The sequence below is a fragment of the Miniopterus schreibersii genome, assembly GCF_964146895.1.
Source record: "Miniopterus schreibersii genome assembly, chromosome: 7".
Taxonomy (NCBI): Eukaryota; Metazoa; Chordata; class Mammalia; order Chiroptera; family Miniopteridae; genus Miniopterus; species Miniopterus schreibersii.
The window spans coordinates 18,142,993-18,168,152 of NC_138108.1; the positions used below are offsets into that span (position 1 = coordinate 18,142,993).

General features: G+C 36.7%; 1 protein-coding gene across 8 annotated transcripts in view; it reads right to left on the reverse strand.

The window, feature by feature from the left end:
- PIKFYVE (phosphoinositide kinase, FYVE-type zinc finger containing) overlaps positions 1–25,160 on the reverse strand; it is a gene marked incomplete at its 3' end in the record, with an annotated part of 69,210 nt that overhangs the window by 37,373 nt on the left and 6,677 nt on the right. For 5 of the 8 annotated variants that reach the window (XM_081142888.1, XM_081142891.1, XM_081142890.1 and 2 more), the window contains 12 exons: positions 22,699–22,817; positions 21,813–21,984; positions 19,785–19,992; positions 17,900–17,989; positions 14,904–15,042; positions 13,169–13,326; positions 11,403–11,514; positions 9,704–9,851; positions 9,006–9,173; positions 2,620–2,679; positions 858–987; positions 287–467 (listed from right to left, as the gene is read on the reverse strand). In XM_081142888.1, the coding sequence (XP_080999014.1) occupies positions 287–467; positions 858–987; positions 2,620–2,679; positions 9,006–9,173; positions 9,704–9,851; positions 11,403–11,514; positions 13,169–13,326; positions 14,904–15,042; positions 17,900–17,989; positions 19,785–19,992; positions 21,813–21,984; positions 22,699–22,817 (1,685 nt within the window). Of the gene's footprint in view, positions 1–286; positions 468–857; positions 988–2,619; positions 2,680–8,994; positions 9,174–9,703; positions 9,852–11,402; positions 11,515–13,168; positions 13,327–14,903; positions 15,043–17,899; positions 17,990–19,784; positions 19,993–21,812; positions 21,985–22,698; positions 22,818–25,160 lie in introns of those variants that run through there. The other 3 variants (XM_081142892.1, XM_081142893.1, XM_081142895.1) reach the window with 2 other exon arrangements.

Sequence of the window (25,160 nt, forward strand, 5' to 3'; positions counted from 1 at the left end):
TACTACATGTGGTTCACGCCACAAATTGTCGTGTAGGCATGTACTAGCATAGTTATGGTATTATACTGCATACCAAATGATGCAATGAATTCAAATATGGACATGATTCCCCTTATGTTAACAATATGAAGTTCTAAGCATTATTCTTTAATCAGAACACAACCAGCTCACTGAAGTCGTCACATGGACTTCTCCAGTAACAACCATTAGATCACTGTTAAGAGACAAATGATCATCAGGCCTCTTCATCAGCCCCTGGCATTAGAAAAGCATTGGCAGAGCTCACTTTTTTGATGTGGACAAACTGACGGATGTCCATGTCGTCGTCATGGTTCTTTACATCAGGTCGGACTGTCTGAACAACCTGGCAGACCAGTGATACAATGATGTCCCTCCAAGATGGTGACAATGACTCATTATGGAGCAACTGTTGGAGTAGTGCCATCATGTGGTTATGATTAGCTGAACTACAAAAATGTTACAAAAAAGAAGTTAGCATAGTTAATACTGCCGGAGGCAATAATTCTGAAGCTGCAATAAGCAGTCTAAAAGAAATAAGCATATAAATTAGGCTCACAGGTAAGGTCTTCCTGGTCAATTTATTCTTTCATTACTCCTGCACCTTAATGATTTGCACATAAATAAAATTATGAATATCTTTGATTAAGATAACCCCTTTAATATGATAAAAATGTTCACAGATAAATTACAGAGGGGACAGACAAGGGCAGTTTAGGGCTCTTTTTATAAAAAATTTCATTTTTTACTTTATAAAGAAAAAAAACTACACACATGCCTGTCAAGTCACTGAAGATTACTAAAGTGGGAAATTAAAATGAAAAAGCTCACTGCCTTACAGCAACCTCTCCATGGCCTGTTTCTCTCCATTCTCCTCCCTCAGCAGCTCCAGGTTGTTATGGTGCCAGCCCAGAGGTGTGAACGGCAGCTCTTTGGATTTTTCCTCAACGCGACGATTAAATAAGGATTCTAAGTAAAGTGTAAAGAAAGAAATTATACTTCACTGTCATGTTTTATACCATCAACTTACAGGTTTAGAGACTGCCAACTTACTGTTTTAAAATTTTTAAGTTAGCCAATTCAAATTGTTGGTGTAAAAAGGCAAAGACATATATAAGTACAAAATAAAAGAATTAAATCTGTTAGATCATCAATATTTGCAACAGCTAAAACCAGAGACAGAACTGTGAAAAAGGGAATTTCCATAAGCAACTAGGACTCTCAAGCCAATAATTTTAAATACAGCTTTTGAAAGGCAAATAAAATGAGGTTTTTACAATCCTTTTATTTGTTTTGGGACATTTTAAAAGGAGGGGGTTAAACTTCCCTAAAATTCAAACTGAAAGCTACATTCAACAGAAATCTGAATGGTGACGGAGCAGCATGTGAGTGTGGGACAGGACTTTCCAGAGAAAACCTCGGCTCTGTCATGCTGACCCCACTCAGGACAACACAGAAAACCCATTCGGACAATCCTAGGCCATGCTTCCGGTTCAATGGGAACAAAGGCCTTCTCTTCAGCAAAACTTTTACAAGCCAGACCCAAAACTAACTATAAAAAATACTGAAACAGAATAAATAACAATTTATCTAAAATATTGTACAATCCTTAAATTTTTAAAAAGGATAAAAGTGGATCAAGATGAAAAATTAATAGACAATATTAAATGCTTTACAAAACATATGCTTACTAAATAAATGTTGAAATGTGACTAAATAAAAAGAGGTGGGAAATGCTTACAAAAATTCTCTGATCCTTTCCCTCTTAAAGCAAACCAAACAAACTTTCAACCCAGAGTCCCACAGACAACGCTGCAGATCAGGTGTCCATGACAGGTGAGGTGCAAGACTAACTACATGTTTCAATTAAGTAAATGGTGGTCCATAAACTTCTAGCTGAACCAGATGCTTGGAGGTGGATTTTAGAAAACCTGCTAAACTGAAAGATCAGCTGCAAGCGGCCTCCCTTGTATCAGCTTGCCCTACTTTCTCTTTTATTTGAAACCCTCCCATTACCTGAGGCAGAAGCTGTGAAATGCTATGAACCAATTAAGGGAGGACGTCTTTACCCCATAGTAAGCTAAGGAGGGAAGGCGTAAGAAAAGGCTTGTGTTCATCTATACTTCCTTTTGACCCCCAAAAATTCATCAGCAGAGTTAGTTCTTTATTCCCCCCTTCTGCCTACTTCCCTTCCCAACTCTACAGGACAAGCAGCACCCTCAACAGTACTGCCCATACTGCCTGTGGGCTTTTTGACAAGTTTGACAATCAATGTGTAGATCAACACTTAATATTATATTCATGCTATAGGAAAGTGTAATTTATTTATGCCTTTAAAAGAATACAATTCACATTCTATTAAAAAAGCCTTTTAAAGAATTACTTTTCAGATCAGAAACCTCTCAAACCAAGTCCAAGAATATATTCTTGAGTTTCAACATTCTCAAAGTTACTACACATATTAAAAACTATGTTCTGATGATACTAAAATAATCAAATATATTTTCAGTACCTACTCTGCATCAGTCAGTGTGCTAGGCCCAAGTATATCCTCATGAACAAAAGAGACACCATTACATGTACAGCTTTTGATAAAATTACCTTTGATGAAGGCGTCACTTATTGAGAGCTGTTGTCCTCCACTGTCAGAAATCAGATACTCTGCATACCAGGAGAGAGAAGGAAGGAAAGGAGGGACTTATGACATGCTAGCACAATTATATAGAGAACACACCCACATGCAAAGTATTACTCATACTAAACCCATCACTCCCGGGCCAATTCAAGAAAGCGTTAGGCTAAAACGTGTCTTTAAACTTGTTTCACACACTTCATACTAAACTTAATACACTTGAATTAATAACTCACCAGAACTGTGAAAAGTAATGCCAGATATAATCTGCAACAGATTTTTCCCTTATCAAAACTGAACCAGTTTATGGAAATTGAAATCAGTAATTTGCATGACAAAGTTACATAATTTTTCTCATGTAAAACTGCATTATTTAACAAATAATGACTTTGTCTACACACAAGGTAGTTCGCGGGTTAAGGAGCCACTTAATAAAACAATACATGGTGTTTTTTTGATTTCATGATATAAGCTATGAAATAAATTAACAAAAGTACCAATGGCAGGAAATAAGATATAACTCATCAGAATTTCTTTTAGTTTTTTAATTAGAGTTTGTGTTTTATGAAATTTCTAACCAAACACTGCCAAATGGTTGGTTGCAAGAGCTGCTGAACACAATATAAATATGCTCCTTTAGAATTTTTAGAATATTAAATATTTTTCTTACAAGTGAAACTTATTTTTTACTTCCTCATGAACTTTTCTCTGGGTCTGTGGCCAAGCAGAGCTCAAGTGGGCTTCCTTCTACCATGCAAATTAAACCACAACGCATTTTAAGTCCTTTAAGGCAGCAATTTTCATCTCATGGCACATAAATGAATTACTAAAATTCTGCGCAACACCAAAAAATATATCTTTTGCCAATCTGATAAAAAGAATAGGTATAATTTTAATCCATTCACATTAAATGGCTATTGTGCTGGCTGTTGTCATTTTCTTATTTGACAATCTAAGGGAAAAGAGGTCAGTGTCCTGACTAAACAGTCAGGTATTGCATGTTTTAAAAATTCTTGCGGTACACGGGTTGAAAATCGATGCTTTAAATTCTTTCCAAATAGATTTCATTTATAAACAAATGGACTTCAAAAGTCAATGTTTATAAGTCAATATGTTCATCCTTCAAACAAGAAAGCAGAGAAAATATTTTTATTTAGAAAATTCAAGAGTGCCATGCCAAATACAATTAAAATGAAGTATGTAGACAAGTAAAAATAGATGTTACTTCACTACTATACCTCCCTCACAGAAATGAATAGTTCCAATTTCTATTTGTTCAAATAATGTATTGGCTTTAAAAGCTTTACTCTTCATACTAAAACTTATATATATATGTATATGAAGAAACATATATTACACATATATGAAAATTCAGAAGTGATGAATTTCCCCCATTTTATTATGAAAAAATTTCAAACATTCAGAAAATCCTGTATTCCCTCCACCTAGATTCAGTAATCATTAACGACTTGCCAAACTCTGACTTCTCTATACATATTATGTATGGTCATCTTTCCCAACCATTTGAAGTTACACATATCATACACTTTACCACTAATACTTCAGCTTGCATCTCTTAAAAAATAAGGGCATTCATTCTTCTCTATAGCTGTAATACCATTTACACATTTAAGATTATTTTCAATGTCTTAATATCCAATTAGTCCATATTCAAATTTTTCTAACTGCCCCTAAAATGCTTTAATAATTTTTTCCCTCAAACCTGGATCCAATAAGGCTCATACATTGCATTCTCATCATTTTCTTTTAATCTAAAGCAGACCCACTACCTTTTTTTCTTTTTCATGGTACTGAATTTTGAAAGAACCCAGGCCAAACGCCCTGTGGAACGTCCCACATTCTGGATTTGATCAATCGCTTCTTTATGTTGCTGTTTAACTTGCTCCTGTAACCCAGGATTTCCTACAAATGGGAAGTTAGATCTATAGGCCAACAGAAGCCATGATTTTCACTTTCTTCTCCAGATTCTATTCATTAACTTTCCAAGAATGCTTCAGAATCCTACTTGCAACGCAGAATAAAATACATTTTAATTGTGTAACTCCCAAGACCAAGTGAAAAAGTAATCAAACCAGAAGATCACACTGTCTCAGTTTTACAAGTTTCTGAAAATGAGGGGTTTGCTCACATAAAATTTAAACAAGCAGATTTTTAAGTGCAGATATTTCAACTGATTTTATAAATCCAAATTTCCTCAGCCTTAGAAGACAGAGGACGATTCTGAAAAGGTTTAATAAGTATTACCTTGAACTTCAATGGAAAGATTAAAACCACCCATTCCCATTTGTATTTTAAGCAGAATGAAAAAGGCAGAAGTCTATTATTCTTTCACTACTGGATGGCTCTGACGATCGTTACTTTCTGGTAATCAAAGTTTATCTTAACTACAATACAAAAAAATACCAATTATTGCATTTCAACTTCACAAGAGAAATAGAAAAAGATAATTCATGGCAGTATGCTAAAACCTAAGGAGAGAACTGTGAAAGCCAGAAACATTTATTAAGGGATTGATAAAGTCCTTAAATTATAGACTCAAGGTTGCAAATGACTCAAGAGGTCAATAATAATTACCTTATTTCTGATGCTGGAACCTCCTCTATTATAGTCTTACTGAGAAGGCTAAAGGACTCCTTACACCCCTATAATTCTTTTAAAATTTTAGATCTCGATTTTTCATTTCACAGGTTCAGAATTAAAAGCAAATTCAGAAGTCCCCTAAGCTCTCACCCAGCATAGCCATTGATCCTCAACAACCCTGCAAGGTGGAGACTCAGACACCACCTGGACACTCTGGGGCACAGCAGCAAAGGCTCACTATTCCAAACTACCAAACTTTGTGTTTCCTTCAGCCATATACAAAAGAGATACAATTACTTTCAGCTGTTCTTCAAGTACTTAAAGTCAACATTACATGAACTATTAAGAATGGCTCTCTCCAGAGTATTAATAGTAAACTTTTCAAGCCTAATTATGTTATGTTTTAGATTTTATCTTGTCTCAGTCTACTGCTTAAGAAAAGATCTTTAAATTCCAATCTTGCTATCCAACATGCTAGCTATTCTTTCTGTTTTAATGATTTTTAACTCTGAAAAACATTCCAAATGCTGACCAAAAAAGCTGTTGAACACTGAGTATGCATAGAAAAGCATAACCTAGAAGCATCCCCTTCCTGCTGACATCAAATTATTACTCTTTTAATATTTGGTACAACCATTAAGCAAACTACAAACCCATGAATTATATTAATAGTGGTTCTGACATTTGCCAAACACACTAAGATCTTTGTGTATTTTATTTAAAGAGACTCATAGAGACCCTAGAGCCTGTGCTTGTAACAAGAAAATATGACCACTGCCAGTAAGTACCTCTTTAACATATTTCAAGTGAAAAATGGTCTTCTTTGTCCACAAAGCTATTGAGACCATCAAATATCTCATTAATATCAAAGATAACAGTATCTATCAGGCTCCTGATCTACCAATCTCATATCATCATAAAACATGGAAATAAGGTTGTTTCAGACTGACTTATTTTATTTTGTATTTATTTTTTTAATACACAAGAATACATTTTTTTAATTGATTTTTAGAGAGAGAGGGAGAGAGAAGCATTGATGTGAGAGAGAAACATCAATCGGTTGCCTCCCGTAAGCACCCAGACCAGGGATCGAACCAGCAACCTGGGTATGTGCCCTGACCAGGAATCAAACACACAACTTTTCTGGTGTACGGGACAATGCTCCAACCAAGCCATCCAGCCAGGCTAGAATGACTTATTTTAGTTAACCAATGCGGGCGCCCAGTCACCACCAATTCCTTTTCTAAATACTACAGTACATTCTGTCCATTACATTTTTCTACACTTTGGCCAACTTCCATGTCACTTGAAAAACCCATCTTTTAAAAAAATTGAATTTGCTTGGTCGGCGTGGCTCAGCGGTTGAGCATCAACCTATGATCCAGGAGATGGCTGTTCGATTCCCGGTCAGGGCACATGCCCGGGTTGCAGGCTCGATCGCCAGTTGAGGGCGTGCAGGAGGCAGCTAGCTGATCAATGACTCTCTCATCAGTGATGTTTCTCTCTCTCTCCCTCTCCCTTCCTCTCTCTGAAATCAATAAAGACACATTTAAAAACAAGAAATTTAATTCATCTATCACTATAGTCAACGAAGCTCGCTCCTACTCTCCACAATTCTTCAAAGATAAACTATGGCCCCATGATCACACATCCAAATTCTTTCAATAATCTGGCTTATAGTTCACCTGAACCTGGCAACAGGCTTGTTTAAAATAGCCCCACATTCTCTGTATCTTCATTTTCTTGAACTTCCCTTTCCTCTTAACCATGTGTGTTCTTTTCTTATAAGATTACCTTGATGGGGGGAGGAGGGGGAAGCTCAATTAATATTATCAACTTCCCCAAATAATTGGCTTTTTTTTTTTTTTGTAAAAAAAAAAATTTGTAGAACCTTTTCTAAGATATCCTTGGCATTCACTCTCTCCTTCAGTAAATCTGGACTTCTGCTATCCTGCCCTTTTTTTTAAGTGCTGACTCCTCCTTCAGATTCATCCTCATATGAAGGTCGCTTCGTACAGCTTTTGTAGACAATCTTTTTAAAGGGTTGAGATCAGAGAGGTTCCAGAAGTCGTGATGGTTTTTCAACTGCAGGTGCTTCCCTTTCATTTTCCTTAGAGACACAATTTGAGGTTGAACTGTAAAAATGCCATTGTTGGAGCCTCCTGCTCCAGTCCTCTCCCAACACTAGGAAGTCAGGTTTCCTAAAGCAAATGTCTGCCTGTGCTCAGCAATCCATCTTTTGCAATGACTTCCATGATGACAGGTCACCCTCTTCATGATCTTCAAAACCTTCTTAACTTTCCACAAGGCGAAATCATCAGCAAAATGGATTTCGAACTCTACTTTCAGCAAGCCGAAATTGCCAACAGATGTGCCCAGAGAACAGACAGCCTCTGCCATGACAGATCCCACCTCTGACCCACATCTGTAGTTTGTATCGCAAAGGCATCCTCCATGTAGCACAGTCTACAGTTAATTCTCACACAGTGTCACGTCTGCTTTACTGTCCTTTTATACTCACCTGAATGCTCTCCACCATTTTCCAATTTCTGCTTTGAAAACTCCCATAAAGATGAGTATCTTACTCATGGTCAATGCTACTCAAGTCTCCTCTTTTCCCACACCCTGTCTATTGTTAAATAAGATATAGCTTTTCATTACTGTAAGTCAAATGCCATTTTACCACATCTTGATGATAATGGTTAATACTGACAATTATGAGAAATTTGTTGTAGAAATGTAAATGTTTCTATTTATTTTAGCACAGTTGTTTAAATTCAAAAGCTTCTCTTTTCTGGTCATATTTTTAGGCTCAAAATAGGGAGTAGCAAAGAATTAGGCAGGCATTTCTCATCTGAGGAGACAGTTCAGCTTTAGAGAGCTGTTAAAAATTCACACTCCATGAAAAATCATGAAATACATTGCTTCATCTTTATAATAATGACTTTCGGTTACTATAACATAATGAAATCCCACAATTCTTTATTTACTTATGTATTTACTTTTATATAATGCCACCTTAGGACTAAACTTTAAATTTATTTTTAATTACATCCAAAAGAGTAAACTTCTTCCCCCATTTTTTAAAAGCATTTCATTTCTTACGTACTGTTATGTTAGATTTTAGTAATAGTTTCCCTTATTTTTCCTTTTATACCAAATTTCTTTTGAATACGGCCATTATTATTTTTGAGTTAGTAGACTAAAGTCTCAAATAAGACAGCTAAAAATGAAGAATGAATTCATTCTGTAGAGAAGAAAACTTTTTAATAAATATAGCATATATGTGAAAAACATTTTAAATTATAGTAGAAAGAAGTTCTGGAAAATGTGAATGTCTTTCCCAGAATCTAGTTCAAGCATCTGAAAGGTTCAGGAAAACAAGCTACTGAGTAACAGCAGAAGCGGATAGGCTTTAAAATGTTAAATGAAGAAAGAGAAATGCGCAGAGCAGAACATCCATGTTATAAATGCGAAGAAAGACCACCTTGGAAGTTGCACATTAAGGGAAGAGCAGTCAGATGTAGTTCCTTTAAACTGGGTAGGGTGGTACGGAGGGAGAAGACAAGAAATAAAAGGTATCAACCAAAAGGGGTGGGGAGGAGGTGTGGGAAAAATGAGAAAGGGTGGAGTAAAACCCACACCAAATCCCCTCAGCCATACGGGACAGAGGAAGTCAGAGGGACCAGCTGGCATGAGATCTATGGCCCAGCTCTCCAGCCTGTTTGGATTCCAGATGGTGACTACCTCCTACCTTTTTGGTCAGCAGGGTGAGGGGGCACATGTGGGTACTTGGAGGGCTTCTTGATATGGAAGTTCACGTTGTCCAGCTCCACGTTCAGGCTGATAGAAGCGGCTGAGTCACTGTCCACTGTGGACTGGAAACTGCTGACTGAGGTGCGCTTGCTAGGACTGGCAGAATCTTTTAGTGTTGGGGAGGGGAAAGAAATATAGGGAGAGGAGGGGAGCAAAAAATGGGTTGCATCAGGGTATTGGAGGAAAGGAGAAAGATGTTTTTTTTAATATACAAGCCCAATGTGCAATACCAAAATGGATACAGTATTTTCATGTTCTTCTGTGTAGACTTAATACAATTTGAACAAGTTTAATATGAAGTGAATTGTTTAAAGGAAGTGTATTGGAGGTTCTGCAGAAAGTCTGATATCGTAGAAGAGGTGAGAAGGTTGTCTGCTGTGATATTAGCTCAGAGTTATTTTTAAGCTGCTGCAAACTAGAGACTATGGCAAAATCTAAAAACGCCAGGAGCCTAACAAGTAGGTTTCTTAAGAAAATACTGTATCTAGGACAAGGATTGCTATCAGATGTTTACATTTAGTTGGAACCATAAATCTTAAAGTAGGATCATTTCAACTAGACAAAGAAAACATTCATTTTATCGTACATATACAGTAATGAGTCATAAAAATTAAAATGTCAGAAAGTCAAACTCACTAGTCAAATTATCGTCACCTTCTTCGGCTATCTGTTCTGTGTCACTGTCATCAAACTTTATGTCCTTAAACCAGGATGGCTCAGAGTGTCCTTCCACAGAGTTCACTGAGTCACTGTCCGGAGAAGGGGTCTCGGAAAACTCTGTGCTCTGCAAGGACCAACACAGGAGCTGAGTAATCTGCCTTCAATAGCAGCAGCATTGAGGCTGTCACACTGCAAATAAATTCTAGCCCGATATTATTACAAAGCTAAGCAATGAATAAATTTATAAAAAAATAAGCAAGTTAACAGCAATTAAATTGTAAACAAACATCATGCTGACAATTCTACTCTTAAAATTATAATTTTAATATACATGAAATATAATTTGACATATGTACTAAATAGTACGTGTCAAATTAACATAAACCAAAAGTGAAAATATATCTTTTTTTAAATTTCTTTATTTACTGATTGATTTTAGAGAGAGAGGAAGGGAGAGAGAGAAACATCGATTTGCTGTTCTACCCATTTATACATTCAATGGCTGATTCTTATATGTGCCCTGAATGGGGAAGGAACCCGCAACAATGGTGTATCAGGATGAGGCCCTAACCAAATGACCTACCCGGCCAGGGTGAAAATATATCTTTTTTTAAAGTTCTATCTTTAAATGATTCCCACTTCCTAAGTAAAAGAAAAGAATATTCATCGTTTTACCATTGCTGTACAATTTAATACTACTAATGCATCAATACCTATTGCAATGGTGACAGTAAATGTTTTCAATCACTTTGTTATGTATACTCCCTTAGTCCTAAAAGCACAGACACAGTAAAACTGAAAACCACTGAAGATAAATGACAAGCAACTATAACATTACAAGGTCAAGCCTAAGAAAAGCCACGCCAACTGAATACTGTTTGATTCCAATAGGTTTTTTATATCACATCACCACTACCTACTAAGTATAAACGTGTTTTTTTGTGTGTGTTTTTATCCTCACTGGAGGATATTTTTTCCATTGCTTTTCAGAGAGAGTGGAAGGGGGGGAGAGAGAGAGAGAAACATCGACAGGAGAGAGACACAATGATTAGTTGCCTCCCGCTTGTACGCCGACCGGGGCCGGGAATTCAGCCTGCAACTGAGGCACATGCCCTGGGCCAGATTCCAACCCTGGACCGTTCAGTCTGTTGGCCGACACGCTAACCACTAAGCCAAACTAACTAGGGCTAAAAACAATGTTTTAACTTTCCTCAAACAGCAAGGAAAAAACATGTTAGACCTAAGATCATTTCTGTTTTAAACATTAACAAATACACAGAGGAGGGATGGATTGGGGGACATGGTGAAAGGTGTGCAAGGGATTGAGAAGTACAGGTTGGCAGTTACAAAACAGTCATGAGGATGTAAAGTACAGCATAGGAAATATAGTCAATAATATTGTAACAACTATGTATGGTGCTAAGTGGGTACTGGAAATACTAGGAAAACTTTGTAAAATATATGATTGTCTAACCACTATGCTGTACACCTGAAACTAATACAAAATAATATTGAATAAACTGTAATTGAAAAAGGTGAATAATAAAATACACACACACACACAAAACATGTTAGGGAAATGTATCTTTGGGTAATTCAACTACTTTTTATTCCCGCTGATAAAGAAAGACGCCACAAGCTAGCAATATTCCCATTATTGTAACACAAAAACTACCTGCAGTGGTCTGTACAGCGCATACTCATCCCTGAAGATCTGATCGTGATGACTGACACAATCCAGCCAGCGCCCGTCGACCATTGCTTGTCCAATTGCTATAGCTTGCGCCCTGCATCAAGACCAACAACAAAAACTTTTAAAAGTCAGTCAGGGACAGTATGGACGAACCTAGAGAATATTATGCTAAGTGAAATAAGCCAGGCAGCGAAAGACAAATATCACATGATCTCGCTTATACGTGGAATCTAACGAACTTAATAAACTGATGAACAGAATAGATTCAATGACATGGAAGCATAGACGAGACTAACGAATATCAGAGGGATGGAGGACGGCGGGTGGGTGGAGGGGGAGAGAGTAACCAAAGCATTTATATGCATATATGCACAACCCAAGGACATGGACAATGGTGGGGAGAGGGACTGGGGAGGGGGAAGGGATGGGGTGGAACGGGTCATTGGGGAGAAAAAGGGACATCTGTAATCTTTTAAACAAAAATAAAATTTAAAAAAAAAAAAAAGAATAATTTTACAGGTATGAGATGAGACATAAACTGAATTTTTTCCATCCCCATCAGAGTTGGAATTTCAAATGGTCCTTGGATAGGTGAGGGATAAAACAAGAGACACTTAAAGCTAAATTAAAAGTTTTCTAGGTACCATAGAATAGGAAAACCTACTGGTAAGGCAGTCCTAACAAAACGTAATTTAATTCCAGCATTTTTGAAGTACTCAATGCATGCATATCCCTGTACTTATAAGCGCAGTAAAAAAATATTGAGAATAGCAGAATTCCTGCCCTCAAGGAGCTTACAGTCTTGATGAGAAAACAATACCAAATATTACAGATATAAATGCATTATGTATATGCATTTTGTACCTACTTAGACACTTAATACATTGCATTTATATGGCATTTCACAATTTATAAAGCACTTTAACCATATTATTTCATTTCGTCCTCATGGCTTCTTCACAAAAATATGTATTTTCCTCATATTAGAACTGAGAAGTCTAGTCTCAATGAGACTGAATAACTTGTCTAAAAGCACACAGCAAAAAGAGATATAACCAAAACTGGAACCCAGAGCATCACTTTTTAACACTGCTTCTCTCTCTTCCTACATACTTGTTTCTTCCCATGACAGGAAAAGGAGCTAATCCAAGCAAGTAGAAAAGCTAAGGAACATAACTTGAAAGGCAACAGGACCTGTCTGTTTCTTTTTTACAAATCATTTATAAAAAATCCTGCTTAGCCCATCCGGCATGGCTCAGCAGTTGAGCATCGACCTAGGATCCAGGAGATCCCAGTTCGATTCCTGGTCAGGGCACAAGCCTGGGTTGTGGACTCGATCCCCAGGGGGGCGCGAAGGCAGCCAATCAATGACTCATCATTGATGTTTCTCTCTCTCTTCCCCTCTCCCTTCCTCTCTCTGAAATCAATAAAGACGTATTTAAAACAAAAAAACAAAACAAAAAAAACCCCTGCTTAACTAAAGAGCTCTGTTTTGGGAATTAATGCACACTTCTGCTTTTAATCAATTAGGTAAATTGTGACCCCAATTGGCTCCTTGCATCTATTCTCTACAGGTTATAACCCAGAAGGGAGGAGTGTTGACTAATTAGCACCCCACACACCAAATGCAGAAAACAAAAGCTACTCACAAAGAACATTGCTCCCTTTATATGTACAACAATGTGCCCTCATTAAAAATAAGTTAATAAATAATATCAAAAAGTCTGTCTTTCTTAAGATCACATTACCTCGTAGTAATATGTCCATTACGGATGAGCCAGTTGACTAATTCCTTCCCTACAATGCAGTTAGGATGTGTTCTCAGCCAGTAGCGGTGATCCTGAAACTCCATTCCACTACTGTGATGGCAGATTTTTTTCCACAGGTCCTTTAATTGAACGCTGTCCTGAAGTCACATTACAAGCAAGTAATTACTCCAGAGTAGGATGCTATATACCTTTTCAGATTCTTTCTTGTGATTTTTAGATTAATAAGAAGAAACTTGATTCAGATGTCTTTGTATAGCTAACTTACACAATAAAAATGATACCTGCAAGGGGACCAGCTTAAATTCAGCTCATCTAATTCCAAACATAACTTTTTCTCTTGAAAACCAACTACTACACCCACCTTCCTACTCCCAAAAAAACCAACTATGCCAAATAACTCTTTTCCGTCGACAGCACATATTATCAGTCTCCTAGTTATCTAAGCACAAAATTTTACACTCCTCTGAGATAGGGCAAAGGAGAGGGACCAAACAGTCAATAACGCTAATCTACAGTAAAGGTCTCTAGTAGCCTTCACCAGATTCTCACCATTCTCACTATGCCCAACTGACAGGTGAATTTTCCTAAAGAAGGGCCTTCAATGAATTACTCCCTTCTCAAAAACACTTCCAACGTCGCTCAGCGCCTTTAGGTTCAAATCACCTTCTACCAGTTAGCCCCAAATAACTTTCCAATCTCATTGTTCACAGACTCCAACTTAATCTCTCTCCCAACCTTTCCCAATCAATAAATCCTACTTCAGCCTGGCTGGGCGTGGCTCAGAGGTTGAGCATCGACCTAGAATCCAGGAGATCGAGGTCTGATTCCCTGTCAGGGCACATGCCTGGGTTGCGGGCTCGATCCCCTTGGGGGCGTGCAGGAGGCAGCTGACCAACGGCAACTCTCTCATCATTGATGTTTCTATCGCTCTCTACCCCTCTCCCTTCCTCTCTCTGAAATCAATAAAGATGTATTTTAAAATAAATAAATAAATCCTACTTCAATCCATGAAAAATGCCACACTTATTCTCACCTCTATACCTTTCCTCACACCTTTAAATAAGGTCTGCTTTCCTCAGTGCCTACCCAAATCCACTCCACCCTTCATGGTCCAGTCCAAGCCTTTCGGTTTTAGTTAGTCTTTCCTAACTCCCTCACTACTAATGATCTATTTTTTATAATTAAAGTATTACTTCTTTTACTATTAAGGACCTGCCCATCGACCTCATATCTATCCTCTGAACTGCAAGCTTGAGGACAGAAGCCATATCTTCCATTTCTTTGAGTCACTCTTAGGACTGAACATAGTATTTTACACATAGATAAATTCAATCAACAACTGATTATTATCTCATATAAACATGTAGTATTAAATGTCTGAAAGGCATTCCATGTGTATGAGAAACATGTTTTAAAGATTTAACAGCAATCTGGGACCTAACTAAAAGTTAAGCTCTCTTATTAGGTAGGCACCTGAATTCTGATTTTGCCAGATGAAAGGGGTCAAGAAAATATTAGTGTAGTATATGCACATGGAATGCTTGACCAATTTCCCATGTGATCCTAATAAACACTTAAGCTAATTATTTCTTCTATGTAATTTATATGCTAACTGGCTATTTCATTTGTATGTTTCTTTAAGAAAGAAAAATCAGAGAGATAAACATTCTTTATGCTCAAAACTGGCTGTGGATCGAAGACACTGGGCCAGTACCAGAAGGATCTTGCGCTCATCCTCGCTGGTCTCTGTCCTCACATAAGGTCTGTTAGCCTGGGGGCTGACAGACGTCTCATATGAAGGTACCATGGGAGAACCAGATCGATCCAATGACAGGTTAGTAATGCTGGATGATCTGGAAATAAAAACAAAAAGTGAAAACACAGTTGTAAATTCATCATCAATAAGTAGAATTACAGTGAAAATTCATTTTTAAATAAATGCTTATTTGCCAATGTTAAGGGTACTTTTAAAAGTAGTTATGATGGTTATACATGATGTTATCACTGGGGGAGACTGGACGAAGAGCATCCAGAAATTCTCTGTGCTATATTTTCAACTTCTATGTTAGTCTAAAATTATTTCAAAATGAGTTTAAAAGAAAGTCATTATGGCAAGATTACAGGAAAACAGTTATAGAAGTAACTCATATATCAGTAATATTTCAAAGGAAGTAGATATATAAACTCTTTTCAAAATGCTGAAAATTAGTATTTTTATTTAACTGACATATAAAGAATCAGTCTAAATGCAGAAATAATCTTGCAGATCAGGAACAGGAAAGCATGGCCCATAGGCCAAATAGTTTTTGCATAACCAGTGAAATTAGAATGTTCTTTTTATTTAAACATTTCCAATGTTCTAATGACAGGAAACACAAACTTTGAACCACAACTAAGCATAATGTTATTCCCCCAAAACAAATTCCTTTCTTCTCATTAGACCTATATATTAAAAATACTGTCCTCAGTTATTATTACTTTTTGAATTTGATCAATAAAAGGATAGTGAAAATATGTTTCCTCGCTTATTGTATGAGTACTTACATAATATCCTTAATTTTGCTTCTTGGCAAAGTTACCAAATAAATGACTTGTAAGTGGAATATCAATAGCATTGAGCAAGCTTTTATTTATTAAAAAAATTTAGCTAGAAATTTAGTTAGCTTTTACCTAGAAGAAAATGAAACCCAAGTTTAGCACCCATATAAAGAATAAATGGCAGATGCATCAATGATGTAGTAGACACTATATACTCATTCAGTAGAGCAATATATGTATCTTCCCTCATTTAATCCTCATAGCATCCTATGAAGTAGATACTACTAGATCCATTCTACAGATAAATCAGAGAGTAAGTAATTTATCTAAGGTGACTCAGCTAATAAATAACAGGGCTGCCATTCAAAACCAGGTCTCACTAGAACCAGCATGAAGATAAAAATACTCTTAATATAATTTTTAAAATTATGCATAGGTTTGTAACATGTTTAGCAAAAATCATTTTAATAGTTAATAAGAAACCACTGATATTAAATAAAAGTATATAAGCAAGATTTTAAAGATAATCAGTTATTCATTTCTAGGCTTTTTTTTAGTGAGTAGTTGCCACTATGTCTTATTTAACTAATTAAAATCCCTTTTCCAATGTGTGCATTACCCAGGCAACGAGCCTCTCTAACATTCTAACCATACCTACACATATTCTGATATAGTGGCAACAAGAATACAAGAAAGTTAGTCAATTTTGTTGTCAAATATTCTAATAAGTAGCCTAGTAGTAAGAATGCTGACAAATTTTACTTAAAGTTCATATTCACTGACTAAATTACATCTTTCCTAAAGACTCATCAATTCTTAGCATCCCTCATCATCAACTTCACATGAGCTCCACATCCCTCTGCATCTCCCTCCTTCACTACATCAAAACGCCTCTTTCCAGTTCTCCTTCCAATCTCTCCTGAACCCCGAAGGACCCACGGAACTGCCTGTCAAGGTTAGCAACATTGCTGTTAAATCCAACAGTCAGATTTCACTCCTCATCTTACCTGACATATCAGCAGGAAATTCCCTCCCTTGAAAAACTGCCTTCACTTAGCTACTAAGAGAACACACTTTCCAGGGTTTCCTCTCACCTCATCACTGCTTCTCCTTCTCGGGCCCCTTTTCTGGTTCCTCTTTATGTCCCCACCCTAGACATAAAGTCCTTGGTCCTCATTTCCTCACTCTCCACACTCACTCTTTTGATGATCTCCATCCTGGTTCATAGTTTTAAATACCATCCATATGATGACAACACCCAAGTTTTATATGTCCAGCTTATACCTCTCCCCTAAACTCCAGACTTGTATATCTGTCTACTGACATCTCACTTGGATGTCTAGAACGTATCTCAAATTCAACATGACTAAAATGAAACTGTTCCTCCCAGTATTCCCCATCTCGATAAATGACAATTGCATCCTTCCGACCACTCAGGCCAAAAACCTGAGTCATCTTTTACCTCAATTGTTTAGCAAATCTTGTAAGCACTACAATCAAAATATATCTAGAATCTGATCATTCACCCCCACTTCTGCTCAGACCTGAGTCAATTCTCTTGCCTGGATTATTGCACCAGTTTTATAAGTGGTCTCCCTGCTCCTACTCGCAGGTCCTATAATCTATTCAACAGAGCAGCCAGAGTGCTCCTTTCAAAATATAATTCAGATCCTGTAATCCTCCTAAACTCCCCTATTAAATTTAATACTTGAGCCAGGCCGGGCGTGGCTCAGCAGTTGAGCATCGACCTAGGATCCAGGAGATCGAGGTTCGATTCCCGGTCAGGGCACATGCCCGGGTTGCGGGCTCGATCCCCAATGACTCTCTCATCATTGGTGTTTCTATCTCTCCCTCTGCTGCCCTCTCCCTGAAGTCAGTAAAGATATATAAAAAAATAAAATAAATTTAATACTTGATTAAATTTAAGTTCATCTGCTAAACTAAGAGGGTACAGGTTCCAAGATCTGAAGTCAGTGGAATAGTGAAAAAAGGCCACTCAGACACTACAAGTGAGAGCTGACTAGTAAAAGGGAAATGATAGTTTACTTCAGATTTTAGAGCTAAAAAAGTGTATAACAATCAATCCCACCCATTTTCATCTGTTCCTTCTTCTCATTACTATGAAAAGAAGGAAAACCACACAGAATATAGTGTTTCCATTTAGGAGTTTACCTATTTCGAGCAGGAGATTTCCCAGCATCCTCTTGCACAGATACAAGTCTTGTTGAAAGAGAAGTATTTGAGGAGTCTGGATGAATCAAACTATAAAGAAAAAAGAAAAAACTTGAGATGATTTGGAACAGTAACAAACAAATCCAATTTCAATGAAATGCTTTAACATTGAAAAGCAGATTATTTCCCCCTGTAATAATGAGAATATGGGTCATTTTGTTGTTGTTTTTGTTGTTTCCTTCCTTTAATTAAGGTGGAAACAGTATGGTTTTTATCTTAAGTATATCAAGTGCCAAAAGACTGATAATAGAGTTTATTAAGTACATGGAATGTCATTAAAATACTAAATTGGTTAGATGGGTACTTACAGAACTCTTCTCACATGAATAATACAATACTGAAGTGGCTTAGGGGGGAAATCCTGAGCTCAAATACTTCATTCTCAGTCCCCATTATCCAATAGAATAGTACTGCAGAGTCAGACAAACCTAGGTCCAAGTGCAGGCTCTATCTCTTACTAGCTGTGTGACCTTGGGTACAATGCTTAATCTCTCTGAATCTCAGCATCTATATCTGTCAAGAGGAGAAAGTAGCACCTACTACAGAAATATGATGACTAAAAAAGAGTGAGCATTAACCAATTAGCACAAAACCTAAAACTATTCCACCTTTGACAGCTATTCTATATATCTTAGGATGCTTTCAAACCTGGTTTTTTTTATTAAATCACATTGCCAATTCTGGGCTCATATAACAGGGTCGGGTACAACTGAAAGGTATTATAACGAAAGTAAGCAAGAACTAAAGAACCCCTATGCTTTGTTTTAATAAATGTAGAACTGATCTTTAAATTTTATAAAACACATGTAACGCATAAAGAATCATGATGCCACAAACACTAGTGCAGCACTGAGGAATTTAAGAGAACATTATCACTGACTTTCAAGTGTTTGTGTTCTCCTACCCAATACCATCCCCCTCCCTGCCTTCAATGAAACTACCACTGTAAATTTTATATTTATCACTCTTCCTTTTCTTTAAGTTAACCGTATTTGTATCCCTGGACAGTGTGCTCATTCTGTATATTTTTGAACGCTATGTAAATAGAATCATCACTGGATATAAATTACTTTCTTTTCTGCTTTACATTATGTCCCTGAAATTCATATATATGGAATGTAGCCATAATTCATTCATACTGACCTCTGTTTAAATTCACTGATTGCATACTAATTCTTCACTCCCTTAAGGGGTAATCAGTATAATAAAAATTAATCAGAAAGGTATTAGTTAAAATTCTAAGTTCTTTAACATGGCCAGATTGGTATTACGTATAAGAAAACAATTTAGCTAAAGAAAACAATCAGAAACTGATGAATCTAGCATTCTAATTCAAACAATTCCAGGTAACTTCCAAGAAAAAGTTGGCAATATCCTCCGCTACCAGGCAGTATAGCATATTTACACATAGGGAAAAACATGAACTGTTCCCTAGGAAGGAAAAGAATCTAATTTCATTTGTAAATATTATGAATACAAATCTTATGAGTATTCTCATAAGAAGGCTACATTAGAAATTCTATTGTCTATTCAACAAATATTATCAAAATCATATATAGGTCACATACTGTTCTTGGTGCCAAGGACAGGACAGTGAATGAAAAAGATACAAAGTCTCTCCTCTTGTAGAGCTTACATTTTAATTGGTCAACATAATCACTGTCCATAAAGATCCTCTGTGATCTTTCTGGAGGCAAGCCAAACAAAAAAGAGAAAATGGGGAATGTGCAGGAAACAATTCAAAGAAGGTAAATGTTAACTAAAAGCACTCATAGGGCACAAGACTATCAGTATTTCCCAAATATAAAATTATATGTGACAGTACCTTTGCCAGGCAAAATCATCCTCTAAAAATATGTTGCGACTGGCTTTTCTACTCCCAACAGGTGTTCGGGGCTCACTGGGATCAAGTACAGACAACGAGGAAGCAGAATCTGAAAGAGCGTTCAAGTCTTCCCCAATGGAATTGCTGTCCGTGGAATGAGCATAACTTAAGGCTATTTTTCTACAGTATGTGCAAGCTCGGAGGTCCCCTAGGGCGAAAAGTAAGAAACAGGTAACAATAATATATTACTTAACAGATGTATTAAATCTTTGGGTTAATAGTTAATCTAATAAAAAGGAAATGTCTTCAAACAAGGACTACCAAAAATACATTTTTTAAAAGTGAAATAATTTTATTAGCTCAGTTATATACTTTAAAAACCATCATTATGATAAATTCATTCAAGTATACATTACCTCAAATATTTGTAAGTTAAGAAAATATCACTCAATAATACTAAATAGAAAATTCTGATTAAAAGAATGTTTTCAAAGGTTCTAAAAGTAAAATAAGGGACAGAAGGTTCAAGAAAACAAAATTTAAATACAGTAAATAAACCAACATAAGTGGAAACAACATATTTTCCCCAGACAAAAAGCAAGAAAAACATTATTTGGGTCTCCACTGTGAAGCCCTAGTAGCCTCCACGAGGGGGCATCATTTTAAAAACAAACTAATAGAAAATGGGCTGACAAATAATATGAAAAAAGGAGGTAGGGGGAGGAATTGTTAAGAAAATTCTTATAGTGAAAGTTAGAACGGAAATATTCTTGGGAGGACAAGCAACTAGGTTATTTAATAGTTTTAAATATTGTAATTTCATTTAGGATCCAGTCCTGCCCAAATATGTTTTCATTTCTATTCTGTTTTTCTTTAACAATTGTTTGTATGATTCTATAAAATTTTAGTACACTAAAAAGGAGATAAGATAATTAAACTTTATAAGTAATGTTATTTAATAATTCAACCTTAAATTCTTTAGCATTAACATTAGAAAATTGATGTGATGAAATAAAAAGATTTCTTACAGTCAACTGTACTGTTTTTACAATAATTACTACCAAGTATAATTTATTTGTTTCATTTTACTTTTTCATTTTAGACTACTTTTATATAGTACTCAGTTGTATTAAATTATGCATGGGTTTTAAGCAAAATTAACAGTTTGCTTAGTTTGTAATATTTTGTTATAGCAGCCCTAGGAAACTAACACACAAACCATATTAAGAAGACGGGATTTTACCCTAAGGATAATGGGAGCTCTGCAAGTGTTTTAGGCAGGGAAATACCCTGACATGATCCAATTAGCACTACATTTAATTAAGAATACCAATTAGAGTATGGAAAATGAATTACAGGTAGAAAAAAACTAATGGTAAAAAAATCTTTTCAAAGGCTGTAGCCATAACCTGGATGAAAGATAATTCAGGTCTAAACTCAGTAGCAGTTTAGGTGAAAAAAGCAGCAAATAAGGCCAAAAGGAAAATCTGCATGAAAATAAAAATAACATGAGAGATGCTTAGTGTGTTTCCATTTGGGTACCTTCTACCCGCCTTCTACTCTCAAGTCACTGTATTAATCCACACACCACTGTATAGTTTTTCTGCCTCAACAAATAATTAAAACATCTATATTGCTAAAATTTATGTAAGAATATGAGAGATGCAATTTGTTAAAGCAAGTGTCCTATACTCAAGGAAGATCTGTATTTTGTAAAATGAACACTCTCATAGTAATATAAACTGGTAACCCACTCTACCCACCTTGTGTAATAAATGTGAATGCCCCTAGGGCTTTTTGAGAGCATCTACGATACACTGTTACTCTACTTATTTATGAACCTCCTGATCTATTTTGTTATTCGACTATAAAGTCCTTAAAAGCAAAGTTGTGTCTCCCTTACCTCCTGTCCTCCATGGCTCACACATAAAACCCAAAATAAAAACCGGCTAAACATCAGTCTGTATTATAACTATTTTATACTTCTGACGTTTAAAAATTGTAAAACTGTCAATAAAATGCATTTACCTGTATAGCCCATAAATTTCCCCGGGATTTCTTGATTACAGCAGCGACTGCAGAAAATCTGCCCACACAGTCGGCAATGGTGTCTGCGCCGAAAGGTTGTAAACTTCTCACTACAGTCATAGCACTCCTTACATTGGCTATCTGGCATCCAGTACTGCTTCAGGTCACTATCCTGTAAGAATAAAAATACGTGAAGGCTCCTTGAAAATACTGATGAAGATGCAATGGCAAATGCAATGCTAATCAAAATCTTACAGAGTTTCTTTTGCAGAAATTGACAAACTATTTCTAAAATTCATTTGGGAATAGAAAGAGCCAAAATGCCCAAGACAATCCTGAAGAACAAAACTGAAGGACTTACGTGACCAGCCGTCAAGACTTATTCTAAAGCTACAATAATTTTAGACAGAGTATTAGTTGAATACTCTGAAAAAACTGGAGCTCTGGAGCAGAAAAGAGAGCCCTAGCCCACCCTCACACATATATATGGACTTACAAGATTTATAATGCAATCAGTGAAAGATGATGTTTTAAAGAACAAACAAACATGGTGCTGAGTCCCACTGGACAACCATGAGAAAAAAATGAAGCTTGACCTCTAAACTTCCCACAAATAATAAACTTCTTGAAGAAATCATGGGAGAATATTTATTGACCTTGGGCTAGGTAAACACTTCTTAAACAGAACATAAAAAACATATATAACCATAAAAGGGGGAAAATGATAAATTAAAATTAAGTACCTATGTGTAAAAATATAGTGTTCATGGGTGGAGGAAATACGAACTGAACTTCCTTTCAAGGACACTATGACATTTTCAGTGAGTATGACATTAACTCCATATAAGGGCTTAATAAGTAATCTTCTAAAGCCCTTGGACCGTACCTGGCTTTTCCCCTCCATGATTTCCTTGAGGCGTTTTAATACTGTGCTGAGGCTTCGAAGCTGAACAGCTGTACGAGGATCATGACCTCCAAAGGTAGGTTCTGCTTTCCTTCTTGTTTCTGAATCAGATTTACCAAAAAATAAAGAGAACCTTGTTAATAGTCTTCAGTATCTATGCAAAACAAGGTATATAAGCGAAGCACGGTGCCTCTTATTGTTAGCATATACTTATGTTCTCACAGCCAGTGATTTGGATTGAGAGTTAAAACTAGTCTTTATAAAGGTAAGAGGTATTCAAAGAGACGGTTTTGAGGCCTGGGATGGGAGGATTGCTTAAATGGCCCAAAATTTATTAGTGATTTCTTGGGCCCTTTGGTCCCAAGCCATAATAAACACCTGCTAGAAATTTAGCAGAAGAAAAAGCAATCCCAGTGGGTTAACCTAACTTAGTCTCTTAGTTAAACAGCAACAGGGCTGAGCAGTTCAGTTCAATCTGCAGACCAAGTACCCAAAGTCTTGGGTGGCAGATGATCAGAAAGGAATTTAACAGCCCAGTTCACAAAGAGTCAGACTTCAGAACATTCAGGACAGTCATTGACCCGCAGGCTTTCCTTCACCAATGTCCAAGCAGATGAAGACTGCCAAAGAACTGCTAGAACTCAATGCCATCCTTCCTGCTTCCTCCCCTCCTCCACAGCTCCAAACTAGAAGGGACCACTTACGCTTAAAAGAGCACTATTAAAGACAGTGCTATCAATAACCAAATTCCAATTCCAGCTTTGTGCCCACAATGGGATGTGTCCGCCTAAGCTGTTATATATATTATTTCTTTATTTTAGAGCAAGACCACCACTGAGGTTTCCACCTATTCCAGGCTCTGGCAGTTACAAAGCCTAGGATGAAATGGGGGTGCCTTGAAGAAAAGAATGAGCATGCCTATTGGTTTAAACTCATTAACCTAGTCCAGCCAGGCGTGGCTCAGCAGTTGCACATAGACCTAGGATCCAGGCGATCAGAGTTCAATTCCCAGTCAGGGCACATGCCTGGGTTGTGGGCTCAATCCCCAGTCAGGGGCGTGCAGGAGGCAGCCGATCAATGACTCTCTCATCATTGATGTTTCTATCTCTCTCCCTCTCCTTTCCTCCCTCAGAAATCAATAAAGATATATTTTTAAAAAAACAAAAACTCATTAACCTAATAATTTACAGTGAAGCAAGATGGAAAATACACCTCCGCCCTCCGGCCTCCTTCTTTAACTCATTTATTTGCTTGATTTGTTTTAGGTTGCTTTGTTTTGGTTCGGTGGGAAAAAAAGGATTACAAAACACCATGAGAGGTTGGTATATAAATCCAAATTGACAAGGAACTTTCCTAAATACTTTAACTACAGAAATAATTTCCTAAACAGCACTTATCTTTCTATAAACAGTAATTTCTAATTTCAGTAGATGCCTGTGCTATTACTAGAATAAAAATGTATGAGTATTAGCCGGGACAGGTAGCTCAGTTGGTTAGAGTGTCAGCCCGATATGCCAAAGTTGTGGGTCCAATTCCCAGTCAGGGCATATACAAGAATCAACCAATGAATGCATAAATGGGTGGAACGGCAAACAGATGTTTCTTTCTCTCTCTTTCTCATTCTCTCTCTAAAATCAATACATTTTTTAAAAGATTCTTGAAAAAAAGTGTATGAGTATTAGAATGACCAATTTTTTCTTTTAGTATCACAATATAAAGCAACTCTCCAGGATTTATTAGTTGAAAAAGACAGATGAAGCTGTTAGAATGGTTATGGTTGTGCTCCCATGCAGAGGCAACAAACAATTAATTGTGAAGCCCCTTGAATTTAGCCAGTTAGGAGTATAAGAGAGTACTAACAGCATTGTGCATCAGAAAAGGAACAGCAAGTCTGTTCCTGAAATCAACAGAATCAGAGATCTCAAATAAAGATGAAAGAGCCCTGAGAGAAAATCTGGTCTAGCACTCTGCCATGAGGCAAACAATCTTAGCTGTGTCTCCTATAAAACAGGTATTAAAAAATTAAATGATTTTCCTAAGGTCATAGAGCTAGTAAATTGTGGAATTAATTGTGGAATTAATAGGAAAAGGAACTTGACTGGTCAAACAGTCCGAGATGTCTGAGCCTCTAGCAGCTAAGGAAGAATAAAAGAATCAAGTGCACCTGATAGAAGACAATAAGGAATGGTGGGGACTGCACAAACCAGACATTACAAGCTCCACCTACTGATATTTAAATTCAAGTTTATCAAAACACCAAGGCAAGATTTAGTAGGCTGTCAGTTTGTAACCCCTAAAGGTTAGATTCTAGTCCAGCTCCTCAGTTTTACAAATGAAGACGTCGTATGCTTAATTCAGCCTAGGTGTCAGAAGAGTTCCCTCAACAAAATAAGAGTATTGCCATGGTCAGGTTCAAGAGCTAAGGAGAGTTTACTGAGGTTAAA